This window comes from Myotis brandtii, unplaced genomic scaffold, assembly GCF_000412655.1.
Source record: "Myotis brandtii unplaced genomic scaffold, ASM41265v1 scaffold670, whole genome shotgun sequence".
NCBI classification, from domain to species: domain Eukaryota; kingdom Metazoa; phylum Chordata; class Mammalia; order Chiroptera; family Vespertilionidae; genus Myotis; species Myotis brandtii.
The window spans coordinates 383,318-399,820 of record NW_005370611.1 but is presented as its reverse complement, the minus strand read 5'-3'; the positions used below and the strand labels follow the sequence as shown (position 1 = coordinate 399,820).

At 45.4% G+C, this 16,503-nt stretch overlaps 1 protein-coding gene and 1 long non-coding RNA gene across 9 annotated transcripts in view; one reads left to right on the top strand and one right to left on the bottom strand.

Moving 5' to 3' along the window:
• ZNF19 (zinc finger protein 19) overlaps positions 1-14,523 on the top strand; it is a 55,653-nt gene extending 41,130 nt beyond the window's left edge. The window contains exons 5-11 of one of the 8 annotated variants that reach the window (XM_014529166.1): positions 6,391-6,656; positions 8,629-8,693; positions 9,504-9,703; positions 9,838-9,933; positions 11,184-11,412; positions 11,621-11,734; positions 13,057-14,523. In XM_014529166.1, the coding sequence (XP_014384652.1) occupies positions 6,391-6,656; positions 8,629-8,693; positions 9,504-9,703; positions 9,838-9,933; positions 11,184-11,412; positions 11,621-11,734; positions 13,057-14,159 (2,073 nt within the window). In that variant the 3' untranslated portion in view covers positions 14,160-14,523. The other 7 variants (XM_014529170.1, XM_014529169.1, XM_005881160.2 and 4 more) reach the window with 7 other exon arrangements.
• LOC102254745 lies at positions 884-6,564 on the bottom strand. Its single transcript, XR_314446.2, has 3 exons — positions 6,487-6,564; positions 3,250-3,401; positions 884-1,696 (listed from the first exon to the last, which is right to left on the bottom strand). It is a non-coding gene; the product is annotated as an uncharacterized LOC102254745 (long non-coding RNA).
• Positions 14,524-16,503: the final 1,980 nt, after the last annotated feature.

The following is a 16,503-nucleotide window of genomic DNA, read 5'->3' as shown; positions in this document are numbered from 1 at the left end:
CCTGTAGAAGACAGCCAATCAATGATTCTCTCTCATCATTGATGTTCCTATCTCTCTCTCTCTCTCTCTCTCTCTTTCTCCTTTCCTCTCTTTGAAATCAATAACAAATATTTTTTAAAAGAAAATCATTTTACTCTCTCTCTCTCTCTCTCTCTCTTCTTTCCTCTCTTTGAAATCAATAACAAATATTTTTAAAAAGAAAATCATTTTTAAAAAATCTGGACATACTAAAAACTTAGATATACTTGATGTTGTATATACTATATATACTGGATAAACTTTATATTTTCTGTTCATTTGCTGGTGTTTAAATTTGCTGGTGATTTCTTCGTGCTCTTGCATTGTTTTCCTGGTATTTTCCCAGTCTGATGCATGTGGAGAAAGAGGTCAGTGTAGGTGCTATTCTGACCCAGGTCACTTATTTGCTGTCAGATCTTTGGCAAGTCTTGCCGTAGGTCTCCATGACCCACAGCTGCTGCAGAAGAGTAACACTTGCCTTTGTGGGACAGTGAGGAGGGAAACACAAGACCCACACAACAAAGCCTTTTAAACAGTTAAAAGTCCTACTTGGGACCCTGGCTGGTGTGGGTCAGTTGATTGGAGCATCATCAACTTCTTTTTATTTATATTACATTCAAGCTACCCATAGGCATGGCCACGCTTGAGACCTTAGATTCACACCCAGGCCTTTGTAGTAAAGAAGACTGTTGGCGACTGGCCAGCATGGTTTAGTGGTTGAGCATCCACCCATGAACCAGGAGGTCTCGGTTCGATTCTCGGTCAGGGCACGTGCCCGGGGTTGTGGGCTCAATCCCCAGTGTGGGGTGTGCAGGAGGCAGCCGATCGATGATTCTCCCCCACCACTGATGTTTCTCTCTCTTCCTCTCTGAAATCAATAAAAATATATTTAAAAAAAATAAGACTGTTGGATTTTAATTGATAGATCTCTACCCCAGATGTCTGTAGGTTTACCTGGGGTTATTTGTTGCCTCTCAAGAAGGGTCTTCCAGGCTTCCATGCAGAGAGTATAAAGCCTGGTTGATAGTGTTTGAGAGCCAGGTGGGAGAATAGGGCTGGGCCGTGGTGAGGCACTGTGGTGCTTCTCTGTTCAGTGTGCAGACTTTCATTCATCTTCTTGTTTTACTACACGTAAATCCTCTGCTTTAATCTGGCCCTTTGCTATTTTCTTCCAGAGAATAAACCTCCTGTGTTACAGGGCTTGGGAGAAGTCTCTGGGCTGTGCTTGTGGGGATGGGATCTGCAAGTCTAATTGCTCCTTATATCTCCCCCTTTGGCTGTCTCGGCCTTGCAAAGTACTGTATCTGACGCCTAGTTCCTGAGCCTTTCCTGGAGGCCCCCCCAAAGTGAGTCCACTTACTTCCTGGTATTAGACATGAGTCCTAACCATCCTCCCCCCTACTCCACTCCCATGCAAGGCTTCCAGTTTTCCCTGGTTACCATCTCTATCCCTTTCCAGCTTCCCAAACTGTATTGACATCTCTCATCTGTTTTCATCTTTCTCATGCTCTTATCCTTGTAGATTCTCATCCATTTTGTGCTTTTAGTGTGTCATGTTCCAGAAATGCCTGTGTTCACTCCACTCGCATTCAATAAGCAGCTGTTCTTTAAGTCCACCAGTGCCATGCAGTGTAACACTCTGCAGTTGCTAAATGGAATAACAGCGACATGTCTGGACCTGTGAAATGGGCAATATAGAAAATTAAATGAAAAAAGACAGCTGCAGGTTGGTATGTATGATACCATTTTCATAAAAATTTTATATATAAACACACATATACATATGTTGTATATATAATATAAAACATATTCTCCTTAGCATTATCTGAGACAATATAAATAACTATATCAGAATAAATATACTTTTAGAGCTAGTTGGATATATTCATTTGGCAAAAATATTTCCAAGGGTCTGATTTAAAGTCTAGTCAATCTGGTGAATGTAGACATTTACTTTGGGGGCCATGGACCAGGAAGTAGCATTCACATTGTGTTCTATGTGAACAGTGCCCTCTGCAGTTGTGCAACTGTGGCGGCCCTTCCTGGAGGTCCCCCCAAAGAAGAACCTGACCTCTACAGAGTAGCAGCAGGGGTTCACTTGCAAAGAAGGTGCTTCTCCCACGTGCAACTCCTAGTGTTACCTTAAGTTGTCAGTTGGAGTGTAGGCCTGGCTGGCAACTTTGGAGGGGCAAGCCAGGCACGGGGGCTGGGCAGAGGATGTGGCCACGCCTAGATCTAGGGGTGCCCTGTGGACTCCAAAAGGCTCCTCCAGATGTGTGGGTTCTATGTCCAGCTTCTGGAGGAGGGCTGAGGGCTGTTGGCATCCCCCACCCCACTACCAGAGACAGTCAGGGAGCTCTGGGGAGTCTCCTCCATTGGCCAAGATAGTGTGTGTGTGTGTGTGTGTGTGTGTGTATGTGTGTGTGTGTGTTTTTCTTGTGTGTGTTTGTGTGTGTATGTTCTTACACTTAGCGGCCAAAAGCTAGAAAGATGAATGGACAGGGCTCAAGGGCCCCCCAAAAGCTGGCAAGATAACTGTATAGAAAAAAAGCCCTCCCCTCCCTATCCCTGGCCGAGTAGCTCTGTTAATTAGAGCATTGTCCAGATACACCAATGAATGCATAAATAAATGGAACAACAAATCGATGTTTCTCTCCCTTCCTCTCTCTCTAAAATCAATCAATAAAAAAGTTTTTTAAAAAGAACCACAGGCTTGAGCAGGAAGGGGGATGGTCTTTGAGACGGGAGTCCACCATTCTCTCAGGTATGTGGCACCTGAATTAACCTCTTTCATTTTGCACCAGCACCTGTCTCATTAGTTTGGCTTTCTTTGCGGCAGGCAGACAAACCGATTCCCGGCCAGAGCATGTGCCTAGGTTTCGGGCTCAATCCCCAGTCTGGGTGTGTGCGGGAGGCAGTCGATTGGTGTTTCTCTCTCACATGATGTTTCTCTCTCACTCTCCTCTCTCCTTTCTCTCTAAAATCGATAAAAATATATTAAAAATAGAGATAAATAAAAATCCGATGCTGAGGCCGAACCTTTAGAGAGTTGAATCTTTAACAGGGTTTCTCAACCATGGCCCTACTGACCTTTGAGACTAGACAATCCTTTGCCATGGGGGGCTTTCCTCTGCATTGCGGGATTTTAGCACCATCTCTGGGCCCTACACACTAGATGCCAGTTGAACCCTCTCCCAATTGAAATGACCAAAAGACATTGCCAAGTGTTACCTGGTGGGAGGAGCAAATCGCCCAATTGAGAATCACTGCTGTAGGGGCCAGGATCCAGGCATCATATTTTTAAAAATCTTCCCAGGTGATTCCCATGTGCAGTTGAGTTTGAGAATCAGTGCTCGGATGGAGCTTCCTCTGGGAAGTGTATCCTGATGGAAAGTCCCGGGAATTTTAGAGAGGTTTCTGTAAACTGTGATTTGCTACTGACTCAGCATGAATGGATCTATTGTGGGCCAGATGAGCAGTTCCGCTCATCCTATCTAGTAAGACTATTTTTTTCTATCAAGGGGACTTTGGAAAACAAAGAGGCTCTAACATCTCGAGAAGCTAGCAAAGCCTGCTGAGCTAGAAACACAGAGAACCTTTACAGCAAGCCAATGAAAGAGACCCAAACTAATGAATGGTCTAACCAAGCATGTCAAACTCGCAGCCGGTGGAGTTTAGCATGCTTGGTAAGCAATACTTGAGGATCCACAGGGTGTACCTTATTGATGCCAAGATAATATTGACTGGAGATGCCCTGTGGGCCAGGGTCTTGTGCTGGGGGATCTCTTTACATGCCACCAAATAAGACATCTAAGTTATAAACAATATGTTAATAAATTAATCCTATATAATAAAAGGCTAATATGCAAATCAACCAAAGGGCAGAATGACATGCACTGACCACCAGGGGGCAGATGCTCAACACAGGAGCTGCCCCCTGGTGGTCAGTGTACTCCCACAGGGAGAGCACAGCTCAGCCAGAAGCCGGGCTCACAGCTGGCAGTGGTGGTGGCTGGAGCCTCTCCTGCTACTGTAGCAGTGCTAAGGATGTCTGACTGCTGGCTTAGGCCCGTTCCCTGCCAGTTGGACATCCCCAAGGGCTCCCAGACTGCAAGATGGCACAGGCTGAGCTGAGGGACACCCCCCCCCCCCCCCCCGCGAGTGCACGAATTTCATGCACTGGGCCTCTAGTATTAATAATAAATAGGTCTAGTTTAAGGAATAGACATGTCAATACTTCTGAAACATGTTTTAACCCTAACTTGTGTACAAAAACATTGATACATTTTGAGTCTGCTCCCCAGTATCATAGTGGCAGAAACTACAGTTTGGCTCTTTCTACACCCTTCCATCCTCTTTTCTACTAAGGACACCAGAAAGCTAAACACTTGCCTTCCAGATTTCTCTGCTGGTGGGAGTAGCCATGTGACATAATTTTGGCCACTAAGAATGCAAGCTCTATGAAGACAGATTTTTGTCTATTTTGTTCTCTGCTGGTTAAAACTCACCAAATCTTACACTCTTAAAAATGTCCACTCCAGGTGGGGGGAAAAGACAGATGTTGTTTAAGGGTACAAACTTGCAACCAATAGTAAATAAATCCTAGAGATCTATCTGCATAGCATAGTGATTGTAGAAAACAATATTGTATTACAATCCTTAAACTTGCCAAGAGACTAGAACTTAATTATTCCAACACTAAAAAAATGATAATTATGTAATGTGGTAGAGGTGTTAATTATTGTCACAGTAGCAGTCATATTATAATATATAAATGCATCAAATTAACATGTACACCTTAAATTTACACAATGTTATATGTCAACTGTTTCAATGAAAAAAATTAAAATGTCCAGTTTATGTATATCAGTTATTTCAAAAATGTGAAAAATAAAAGAGCAATTGTTAATAAATTACAAATTGGGAAAAAAAAATTGGCCCTTCAGAGAGAATCCTGAGAGGAAGTAAGACACCAAGACCCTGTTTCTCTAAAGTTCAGGTAAATTGCAGTGCTGAGATTGATCTTGCTAACACTAGATGTCACCATTGTGCTGTGCAAAAGTAGCTGACCTTCAGGACTGCTGTTTAATATTACTCAGCACAGAGTCAGGCTGTTCAAGTGTTTGAAGATTGTTCATCCTCATTCCACCCATGCTGGACTATGATCGCTGTGGCCTTATTAAAACTCCCTAAACCTTGATTTTTTTCTTGGTTATAATTCATTCTACATTCCTGTGCCCAGTACTGCTTGGGGCCAAGTTAGAAGGAGAGGAGGGTGCCAGCCTCCATGCTCTGTGCTTCAGATAAAGAGTTCCCTGTGCTGTGGTTCCCACCTCCAGGTCTCTGTCTGGGACCCGTGCTTGCATCTATCTGGAGGCCTCTGGGGGCTAACTTTTAATAATGGACTTATGATTCTGCAGACACCAAAGTGATTCAGATAAAGAATCAGTGGAAGTTGCTTGAATGAAGTGTCTTTAGTTCCAGTTGTTGCTTCCTCAACAAGATGTTAGTCTTTAATTTTCCATAGCGGTCCTTTAATGAATACTAATAACCAGTACATTTTGTGGTGCTTACTTATCAAAGATTCAAACCCAGGCGGCCTGGCTTCAGAGCCCATGCTCTAACCATCACACAATATAGCCCTCCTTTTTCCACTGCTGTTTTTTGTTGTTGTTTTTTTCAGCTTCATTGTATGATTGACATACAATCAGCTTGTTGATTTCTACAAAAGGTCTTGCTGGGATTTGATTGGATTGCTTTGAATATATAGATCAATTTGGGGAGAACAACATTGAGTAGTTCAGTCAATGAACATAGTATCCATGTACTAGATATTTTTTCATTTCGCTTGTTATTTTTTAAAACTTTTTTTTAAATCCTCACCCAAGGATATGTTTACAGTATTGATTTTTAGAGAGAGAGAGAGAGAGAGGAAGGGAGAAAGAGCAAAACATGGATCAGTTGCCTCCTGTATATGCCCTGACTGGGAATCAAACCTGCAACCTTTTGGTGTGCTTTTTATTCAATCTCAGATTTCCCTGCTTTGCTTTCTCCTGTCTCCCTAATCTACCAATGGATTTCATACCCCCCCCCCCCCCCCCCCCCCCATCTTCTCCTTTGATTCTAGTGTATAAAATAAGGTGCAAAACTGCCATTTCTCAATCCGTTGAGATTTTGCTTCCCGGCAAACTGTTCTGTTGTTGGTTTGGCTCAAATAAACTCATAGAAATTCTTACAGGTTTGGGCATTTCTTATGTCGGCAAATTATTGATAAGAATAACCTTGATAAGAATGACCCGTATTTTGAGATACTGCATCTACATCAACTGTAATGCGATGAAAACATCTGTGATTCTCTGACAAAAATCACAGGTACTACTGATACTACCGTGGTTTGTTGCCAACACGAAATTGAAGGAAATGCTGTTTCGGTTAGAGATGAGCGAAAACGACCATAAACTTGCTCACCTACTCAAGGTCCCTGAGGGTCCCAGGGTAAGAAGCCCTGCGCTGGGAGCGGCGCCAGAGAACCACCGAGCTGCGCGCAATGGCATCCTAGAGAGGAAGCACGTGCGGCCTGGGCGGCGCGCTCGGGGTGACGCACTTCCGGTCACGCCGGCCACGGCGCCTTGTCGGAGGTGAGTGTTGGGTTTGTCACCTGGGAGTCGCTGCTAGGAGCGCTCCTTTCACCCTTAGAGAAGGCAGCCGCCTTTGCCCCTGCTGCCGCGGCGGAAGGCGTCGGAGACTGCCTGCGAGCCAGGCCCGCTCGCCCCGGGTGCCCTCGCTCCCAGCGGCTTTGGGGAATGGAGGCTGTGGATGGAAGGAGACGCGCTGCGTGCCGGGCACAGCCACAGAGTCCCTCTGCGCATTGCGCGAACTAATGGTTGAGCAGCTAAATGCCCAGTCGCTGTTCTGGGTTCCCGGGATGCAGCTAGGAATGAGACGGGTGTGGGTCCCGGCCTCGGGGAGCTTTCAGTTTAATGGGAAGTTAGATATTAATCACCTCTGATCATCTCACCCCTCTGGTCCTAACCGCGTCGCTGCAGCCGGTTGCTTTTAGGTCGAAGACCAAGTCCTCAACGTGCGCGAGGCCTGCGTGGCTTGGTCCCTTGCGCTGCTTCCCCTCGTGTTGCAGCACACTCCCCCCTGGCTCAGCTGCAGACTTTCACTTCTAGGACGAGCTTTTGCACTTGCTGTCACTTTTGTAAAGATTTTCCTTTTAATCAAGCCAATTCCTGCTCAGTCTTATCATTTAGAATAGATTCTCCCGGACACTAGTCACAAATGTGATCTTAAAGTTATTTATGATAATCTTGGATTAATATATGTGTGTCCTTTAGTCCTCTAGACCAAGCCCAGCGAGGAAAGGGATCACCTTTTTTTCTCTTTCCACTCTCTCACACTTGGGCTGGAATGTATGCAGTAGATGTTTGTTGAACGAAGAAAGCACACATCAGTGTGTCATCTCAAACATGGGAGACATGGTACACAGGGGAGGGAATACAGTACTAGTGGAGTGTGTAACAGGGGACCTGACCTGGTCTGGAGAGGGTGACCTGAAGGCTGAGTTGGCATTACCTAGCTGAAGAGGGGTTCCGGCTGCTGGGGAGTATTGCAGGTGGCCAGAATCCGTTACAAAGGCTCTAAGGTCTCATCCAGGTACAGAGGTCCTGAATTAGCATAGCAGAAGAAACTGAAAGAAGGCTAGAATGGCTAGACCAGGAATAAGGGTGGCACAGATGAGCTTAGCAGGAAATTACACCTTGCAATGAGTTTTCTTAGGGAAGGTGCTGGCCTTTTGGTAGAATATGACTACTTAATGAGAATACACAATGTTCATAGGGGATATAATTAAAGTAACAGCTACTACATTTTGGAATGTTGAGTTGGCCTTTCAAGGTCCTTTGAATGGGACGATGAACAAAAAAGATGCCTGCCTGGAGACCCAAGAAAAGGAAGACTTACTCAGACTCTTATTCTGAATTTCTTGGCTACTCATTTATTTTCCATATTTACCTTAGAGTCGTGTTATCAGGTTCTAAGAGAAATCCTGTTGGGATTAGATTGGGAGCAACTGAATGTAGTTATTAAAAGCATGACTTTTGGAATTGGCAGATTGGAGTTCTGCCTCCAACTCATCCATCCACTGACTGAGTGACCTTGGTAGAGAAAATTATTCACTTAGCCTTGTTTTCTCATTTGGGAAAAAGAAAAGGTTCAGAAGATTATTGTGGCTATTGAGTGAGAGGGTGCCTATATTTCACCCAAAAAGCATGGTATTTGTTTCTATTTTCTTTAACCTTTTATGTTTCCCAGTAAAATAGTTTTTACAATGAAGGTCTGAGTTTCCTCTTGTTAGGTGTTGCTGCTAGTTTTTTTGCTCTTTGTGTACTCAAGTTCCCCCTGTATTCATGTCCTACCTAGGACAGAGCATTGCTTGATGTTGGCAGTATAGGTTTTGATGCCCAAGGGCATCAGAAATATGTATATACCACCTACCCAGTGGGCGTTTAGTAAATGATTGCTGCGGTTATTGGCAGATTTGTTGGTGTTAAGGAGAGCCTTTGACTGGGCAAGGCTTACTCTGGTTCTCTTTGCTTCTTCCCTCAGCCCCTGCCCTTCACTGAGAAGGAGCCCAGGTGATGGCAGCCATGCCCCTGAAAGCCTGGTACCAGGTGAGCTGTTAATTCCTCAGGTCAACCTTTGAGAGACGTGATTTGAAGGAAATGATGAGAGGGATGATTCTGGCAAAATTCTTGGAGCCAAAGCAGTAGGAAGATCCCCCGTTGATTCTCTCCAACTGGACGCTGGGGGAAAAGCCAATGATGGTGAGGGGCTGAGCAGCTAGAAGCCCACCAAGCAATGGCTGGAGAGAGTGTCCTGGCAAGTGGAATTGTAGCCTCTTCCACACTGGAGGGTCCCCAGGTTTAGAAGGATCTGTGAGAATGGGGGACTCGGGCTAGTGGTGTAGGTATCTGGTTGCAAGGTTCTTGGGAAGTGGTGACAGAAGGGTGGCAGGAAGAAGACAAGAATGAAGGAGCTTATATCATTTATCCTCCTAACGACAGAAGTTAGGGCTTCAGAATCAAGGGTAACATATCCTCCTTGAGGTCGGTATTGGCTAAGGCAAGGCTGGGCTCTGACAGGAAAACTGTGCACTAGGACAGGGCACCTGAACTTAGGAATCCCATCAGGCCTCAGTGGCCTTGACCAGTCACTTAACCTCTTTGCATCTTAATTGACTTCATTTGTAACATGAACATTCAGGACCTTACATTTGTGGGACAAGGACATTTTTGTTTTGACTTGTATTTCACTCTGAGACTGATGAGTTGCTGGGTACTGCTTTACTTACCATGTCTTTCTCGGGACTTATTTACCCAATAACTTAGCATGAACCATATCCCAAGTGCCAGTCCTGGATTTCTGACATCTGGCAGGTGCCTCTGCCTGACTGTTTCTGATACACATTGTCTTCCTTGTAGCTCACCCCACTTCTGATCTTCCGTACGTACTGGAGAGTCACCGGTACCACCGTCTCCAAGTCCTGACCACTCACTTTTTAGATTGCTGCATGCTATTGACACTTCTTCCTGGGTACCGCTTCCAGAGAGTCACCAGGTCCGATTGCTTCTGCCTGCTACCTCTTCCACTTGTCCCATATTTTACATTGCCTTCCTTCAAGGTTTGTTCTTCTCTGGGATTTTGTTTGAGGACCTTCCCAGCTAGTTTCCCTGTGTACAGTCTTATGCCTCCCCCTCACTGTCCACTGGTCACCTGATACATCTCAATTTCCTAAGCTTGGACTTTATCTTCTAGTCCAGGTTTCTCAGATGTAGTGTGCATCACAGTCACCTGGAGGGTTCATTGATGGAACATTTACTCTCGGATGGGGCCTGCCAGTGTGCCTTTCCAGTAAGTTATCAGGTGCTGCTGCCCTGGGGACCACACTTTGAGAACCACTATTGTAGTTAGTGGTGACTTATTAAATCATTCAGTTGAGTGGGTCAGGTTGTCATTTAAAGTAGATCATTGTATGTGCTGGCAGAGGATGGATTCAGTATGGGACAGCTGGAATTGGAGCTGTGTAAGGTCCCCATCTGTTGAACTGTTGTACGGATTGTACAATAGTGAAGAGTCGGTTCCAGAAATATTTTGGCAATAAAATGGGCAGAATTTGATTACCAACTGTCAGAAGTGAGCAGTGACGGGGGCGAGTTAGTCTAGGATGAATCTTAGGGAAAGAAAATTGTCACTTACCGTGTGAATTAGTTTATGTGAATTAGAGAGGGAACCAGTTTAGGGGGGCAGATGATTAGTGTTAGCTGGTGGGTCAGACATGTTGGGTCAGGAGAGAGTGTGAGGCATGGGGACTAGTGGAAGGGGCAGATCTGTACATCTGTCAAGGTGTTAGAAAGTGGGAGGATAGTCACCACATGTTCAGGTAACCACATTTGATACTAAAGTCTAAGATGTGAATAGAGGGCCTAACCAGTTGCTGGAGCTTTCTGGGAAGATAGACTTGGGACCAGCAGGAAGGGGCAAGGATGGCTACTGAAAAAACCCGGAGGCTTGGTTGGCAAGAGCTATTGCAGATTGTGTTGGGGCTGTAAAGACACGAGGCTAAAAGCGCTACCCAGTAGCAGTTTGATTCCAGAAGCATATTCTCCGAGGAAGACACATCAGGGAGCAGAATGCTAGGCTGCCCAGGCAGCACGGCTCCCTCTGCTGGGTGATCTTGAGCACAGACAGCACAGCAATCAAGCAACAGATGGGGACTGGATGCAAAGGGCTCATCATGGCAAACCATGACTCTGCTCTTGTTGTGTGGGCTTGAGGTTTGGGGCGGAGTGAGCACTGGGGCAGTGAAGGGGGAACAGGCAGTCCTGAGATGCCACCTGGAGTGAGTGTCTGGACATTCTGAAGCTAATGGCCCACCTGTAGGTGTAACAGTGAAAGACGGACAGTATTTATAAAGTCAGAGATTTTGCTCTGAGAAGGTGAATAATGGGAGACTCCAGGCTTTCTGAAATGTTTTATCATGTTTTATAACAGTACATTTTATGTTCCAAAGGAAGCTCTTCTGATAGAAAAGTTCCAGGTTGTTGGTTGTAGAAATAGCCATTTAATGGTCTAACACCTATTCTTTCACCTTTTCTCATTAGCCATCTCTAATAGGACTCCTCCCTCATACTGTCCCCTGGGTCCCACACTCTGGCTCTGAGGCAGAGGATTGGTTCTGGGACAGCAGGAACCTCTTGTTTCAGGAGGTGGTGACCTTCGAGGACGTGGCTGTGCACTTTACCCAGGCAGAATGGGCTGGCCTCTCTTCTGCACAGAGGGCCCTGCACAGAAGTGTGATGCTGGAGAATTACGGGAACTTGACATCCCTGGGTAAGGCTACTTCCTCCTGGGACTCAGATCTATGCTTTCCTGCTTCCTTTTTCCCTTATGGGCTGGGGGTACGGCGTGGAGAAGGAGGGGTTGTCTCTGGTATCCCCACTGCATGGTTCAACCACTGAGCCACACCGGCTGGGCAGTTTTCCTTCTTTTGACATAGCAGACCCAGGGCTGAAAGGTGCCATTTCTCTCCCCTTTTCAGGATACACAGTTCCCAACTCTGCCCTCATCTCACTTCTGGAGGGAAGGGACTTGCCTTGGGGCCTGGAGGCACAGAATGACCCACCTGCAGAGAGGAGCACACACGTCTGTCAAGGTAAACGAGGCCAGTTTAAAATGGGCAGCTGTGGGGCTTTACAGAGCGTATACTTTAAAATGAACCATGCTCACAAGGATTTAAATAGGTGATCTTTCCTAATAGGTAAAATATGAAACCTTTCCCACCAGTTTTAACTCTTACCAAGATAACTATTTCTTCATGCATCTCTTATGCAATTCTTGAATCCCTTGTTCCCTTCTGAGTTTCAGCATTGCCTGCCTCAGTGGCCCTTCTTCTTTGGACAGGATGGATTTACGTAGGAGCAGTTTTTCAGTACTTGAGTGTGCCAGGTTTTGTTTAAGACTCTCTAGAGCAGCAGTCGCCAACCTTTCGGACCTCACGACCACCAGTGGTCGCGGATACCGCTGCTCTAGAGGATACAAGTTGTGGAGACCGATGTAAAAGCTTTTTAAAAATGTGTATATAGGCAGTGGGCTGTGGGAGCTCAGCAGGAAAGCTTAGAGAAATTACCATTTAGAAGCTCAAGTAATGCGTCTTCAGGGGTGGTGCCATTTGTTCTGAATTTGACCGGTTACAGTGGATAGCATATGGAGAAAAAGAAGGTAGACTGTCTGGCCCGAGGAAGGGAATAAAGGATCCAGTAAATTAGTGTGAAGGACTTTGCAGCATAATGTGCAGGCGCATCACCTGGGGAGCATCTTTTAAAACGGGTTTTTTTTCTGGAGCCCACCTGCAAGTATTCCTCTGTCCTTTCTAGTAAGTCGTGCAAAAGGACTCGGAACCCAAGCAAGGCTTCCTAGCATCGGGGGCTGGCACAGGGTGCGCAGTGCATCCTGACCCCCTTCCTCAGCCGAAGGTGTGGTGAATGTAGTTGGTCTGTCTCACCCACCCAGCATTGTGTGGAACATCCAGATGCAGACTTTGTGGTGGACCGGAGGGCTCTGCATTTACAGCTCGGGAATAGGATATGGGAGAGCAGGCAAAACAGAACGTGCAGCAGTAGCAGTGACACTGAGTTTTGCCAGCCTCAATGTCACTACTTAATCTTTGAGCCTGTACCTTCTTTGGTATTTTGTAGGCCTATAAGTACCTGAGGTCAAAAGATACTAGAACATACGAGGGACAAGTCATTCAAATACAGAGTCTGGAAAAGCTTAGGAAGCAGTCCGACGTGTCGTGTGTACGTTGACACCCTGTTCCACCTCGACAGTTCTCTGCCCATGTGCTATTTGGCACTTTTATTGCTAGCAGGCCGATGTGGAGGTTGAACTAGTAATCTCTGAAAGCTCTATGTTATTTGATGCTCTTTTGTTTCTAGTATCATTCTCAGGTGGCACTGTGCTTTCTGTTTATGTCAGATACCGAGACCAACATTGGCAGTGAGTCCACATCAGGACAGGGAATTTCTGAAAACAGAGCCGTGGTGTTGTCTTGTGGTCTGCAGAAGATTGCTCCTCAGAGAAGCAACTTCCTAGGAACATGTAAACTGGAGAAGCACCAGGAAATCTCCACAAGGAAACATGGTAGAGGAAAGCTTCCCAGAATCCACTGTGACGGGAAACCCTTCCGGTGTGAGGAATGTGGGAAGTGTTTCAGCTATTTTTCTCACTATGTTAGACACCAGAGAATCCACACTGGGGAGAAACCCTTTGTGTGTAATGAGTGTGGAAAAGCCTTCAATGGCAATTCCTCATTGATTCGGCATCAGAGGATCCACACTGGAGAGAAACCCTATCAGTGTGAGGAGTGTGGGAGAGCCTTCAATGATAACGCAAACCTGATGAGGCATCAGAGAATCCACAGTGGGGACCGACCCTATCACTGCCAGGAGTGTGGGAAAGGCTTCACCAGTAGTTCTGAGTTTGTTATACATCAGAGAATCCACACTGGAGAGAAACCTTACGCGTGTAACGAGTGTGGAAAAGCTTTTGTTGGTAACTCACCACTACTTCGGCATCAGAAAATTCACAGTGGAGAGAAACCCTATGAATGTAATGAATGTGGCAAAAGCTTCGGAAGGACTTCCTATCTTATCCAACATCAGCGTATTCACACAGGGGAAAAGCCTTATTCTTGTAAAATATGTGGGCAAGCCTTCAATTTGCATAAAAAATTAACTCGACACCAGAGAGTCCACAGCGATAAGAAACCCTTTGACTGTGTAGCTTGTGGAAAAGCCTTCAGTGCTCAGGAACAACTAAAAAGGCATCTGAAGACCCATATTCAAGAGTCTTCCTATGTATGTGATGAGTGTGGAAAAGTCTACACTAGCAAAAGAAGTCTTCTTCAGCACCAAAGAGTCCATACTGGAAAGAAACCCTATGGGTGTGTCAAGTATGAAAAGACCTTTAGGACCTCTTCCCAGCTAGGTGACCTTGAGCATGTCCACCCCGGAGAGAAGCCTGCGCTGGACATTTGTCGTTTTGGCCTCCCAGAGTTTTTTACCCCCTTTGACTGGTAGTATATTCACTTCCCTTTGGGACTCCATCTTCTACTCAAGAGTAGAATGTGTGACACAGACCTGGCTTAGCCATCGTTGTTGGTCAGTAGGTGACCCAAGATGGTCCAATTAGAGTTCCAGGATGTGGCCAGAGTTAACAGGAAGAAATACTGTTCTTTTTCCCTTAGTCTTAAAGCTGAGAGGAATTCCTGGATTATTGTGGAAGCTGAGAATAGATTCAATACTGCAGAAAAAAAAAAGAGTTGGAGAGTAATCAGCCTTGACAATTCCATTTGAACAACTACATTAAACTATGTCTGAAGCTAGAAATGTATCTGGGCTTTTGAATTCCAGTAACCAATAAATTCAGTTTTGTTTTTCTCAAACAAGTTTGAGTTAAGTTTTCTTTCCTTGGAATGGTGCCTTATCAGTCTAACAATTATCCTATATAATAAAAGGCTAACATGCAAATCGACCGAACAGCGGAACGACCAGTCGCTATGATGCGCTCTGACCACCAGGGAGCAGATGCTCAATGCAGGAGCTGCCCCCTAGTGGTCAGTGTGCTCCCACAGGGGGGAGCTCTGTTCAGCCGGAAGCCGGGCTCAGGGCTGGCAAGCACAGTGGTGGTGGCGAGCCGCGGCAGTTGGACATCCCCCAAGGGCTCCCAGACTGTAAGAGGGCGCAGGCAGGGCTGAGGGACCCCCTGGAGTGCACAAATTTTGTGCACCGGGCCTGTAGTTTTTAATAATTGTTATAATTTAATAATCTTCAGGACTAACAAAGGAGAAATGTTTTGTGTGTGTGATGGATGGGAAAGTCTTCAGCTGTGGTCCCAGCAGCCCTGGTAATTGTAAGAAGAATAGGAAACCCGTTGGAACATGGGAGCCCAGGGTGCATCAGGACAGCACCAGGGGATGGAAGTTCTAACAGCTTCAGGTCTGTGACAGACGTTTAGGCTTCCTACAAAACTGTCAGTGAGTCCATTCTCAAGAAAAGTCTTAACTATGTAACCAAATGCTATCAAAACAAAAGACTTTAATATTGTTTTCTGTTTTTATTTGGAATGGATACTATTCTAGGCACCAGACTGGTAAATGCCAGGCTATTGTAGCTTTTCCAGCTGGGTGTTTGTCTTGAATAGCATACCCATCCTTCCCTTTGATCTAGAGAAGTGGTTCTCAACCTTCCTAATGCCGCGACCCTTTAATACAGTTTCTCATGTTGTGGTGACCCCCAGCCATAAAATTATTTTCGTTGCTACTTCATAACTGTAATTTTGCTACTGTTATGAATCGTAATGTAAATATCTGATATGCAGGATGTATTTTCATTGTTACAAATTGAACATAATTAAAGCATAGTGATTAATCACAAAAACAATATGTAATTATATATGTGTTTTCCGATGGTCTTAGGCAACCCCTGTGAAAGGGTCGTTTGACCCCCAAAGGGGTCGCGACCCACAGGTTGAGAACCGCTGATCTAGAGTCTGTTACCGGATAAAAAGGAAAGAACAGAGGTTGACAGACAGTGGTCTCTGCTTCTGCATGCCTTCTGTAGAACTTCTGTAACCTGGTGTGTGCCTATCTTAGGAATTGGGGCTTCATGATTATTTAGGAGGTCTTATTTTCTTACCTACAAAATTAGGTGACTTTTTTGTGATCCACCCTTTGGGGTCAGCATTTCTGTGACACTGATCTGCTAATTTCTTCCTTAGACAAGCCTTTATTCCTAGCTAAAGCTCTATTTTCTGAGCCTAGGAAGAAGCGGAAATCTTTACTGCCAAGAGCAACATAGTCCCCAGCAATCACTGCCCAATTGTGGGACCATTTTCCTATCTGAATGAGAGAAGCCATCTAAATTGCACAGGATCAGGGCAAAGCAGAGAAGGGCTCCTAGCAATGGTCAGAGATCCCAGGTATAGGACATATCCTCACTCCAGTGCCAGAAATAAAGAAGAGTCCTGCCCTGGAGTTGGAGTTGGACCTGGAGCCTTTGGATTACGTCAACAACAAACATTACATACCTCCTTCGTGCCAGGCCTTGTACTTTACCTGAGGATAATGGTGTTGAACAAGGCAGCTATAGTCCCTGCTCTATGGAGTGATCAGAGAAAACATGTTTAAATAAACTGTCACCGTTAAATAAGCACAAATGTACTAAGCACTGAAGTACAGAACGCTGCAATGCCTCATAACTGACTGGCCTCCCTTATACTAGGTGGTCAGGGAAGGCTTACTTTCCAAGGGAAATGGGATTTAGCTGATACCAAGTAACAGTCAAGACCGAGGTGGGAATGGGAAGGGAAAGGCATGGTAGGTATAGAAAACAGCATGTTCAGCAAGTGGGGCTGAAGTGGAGA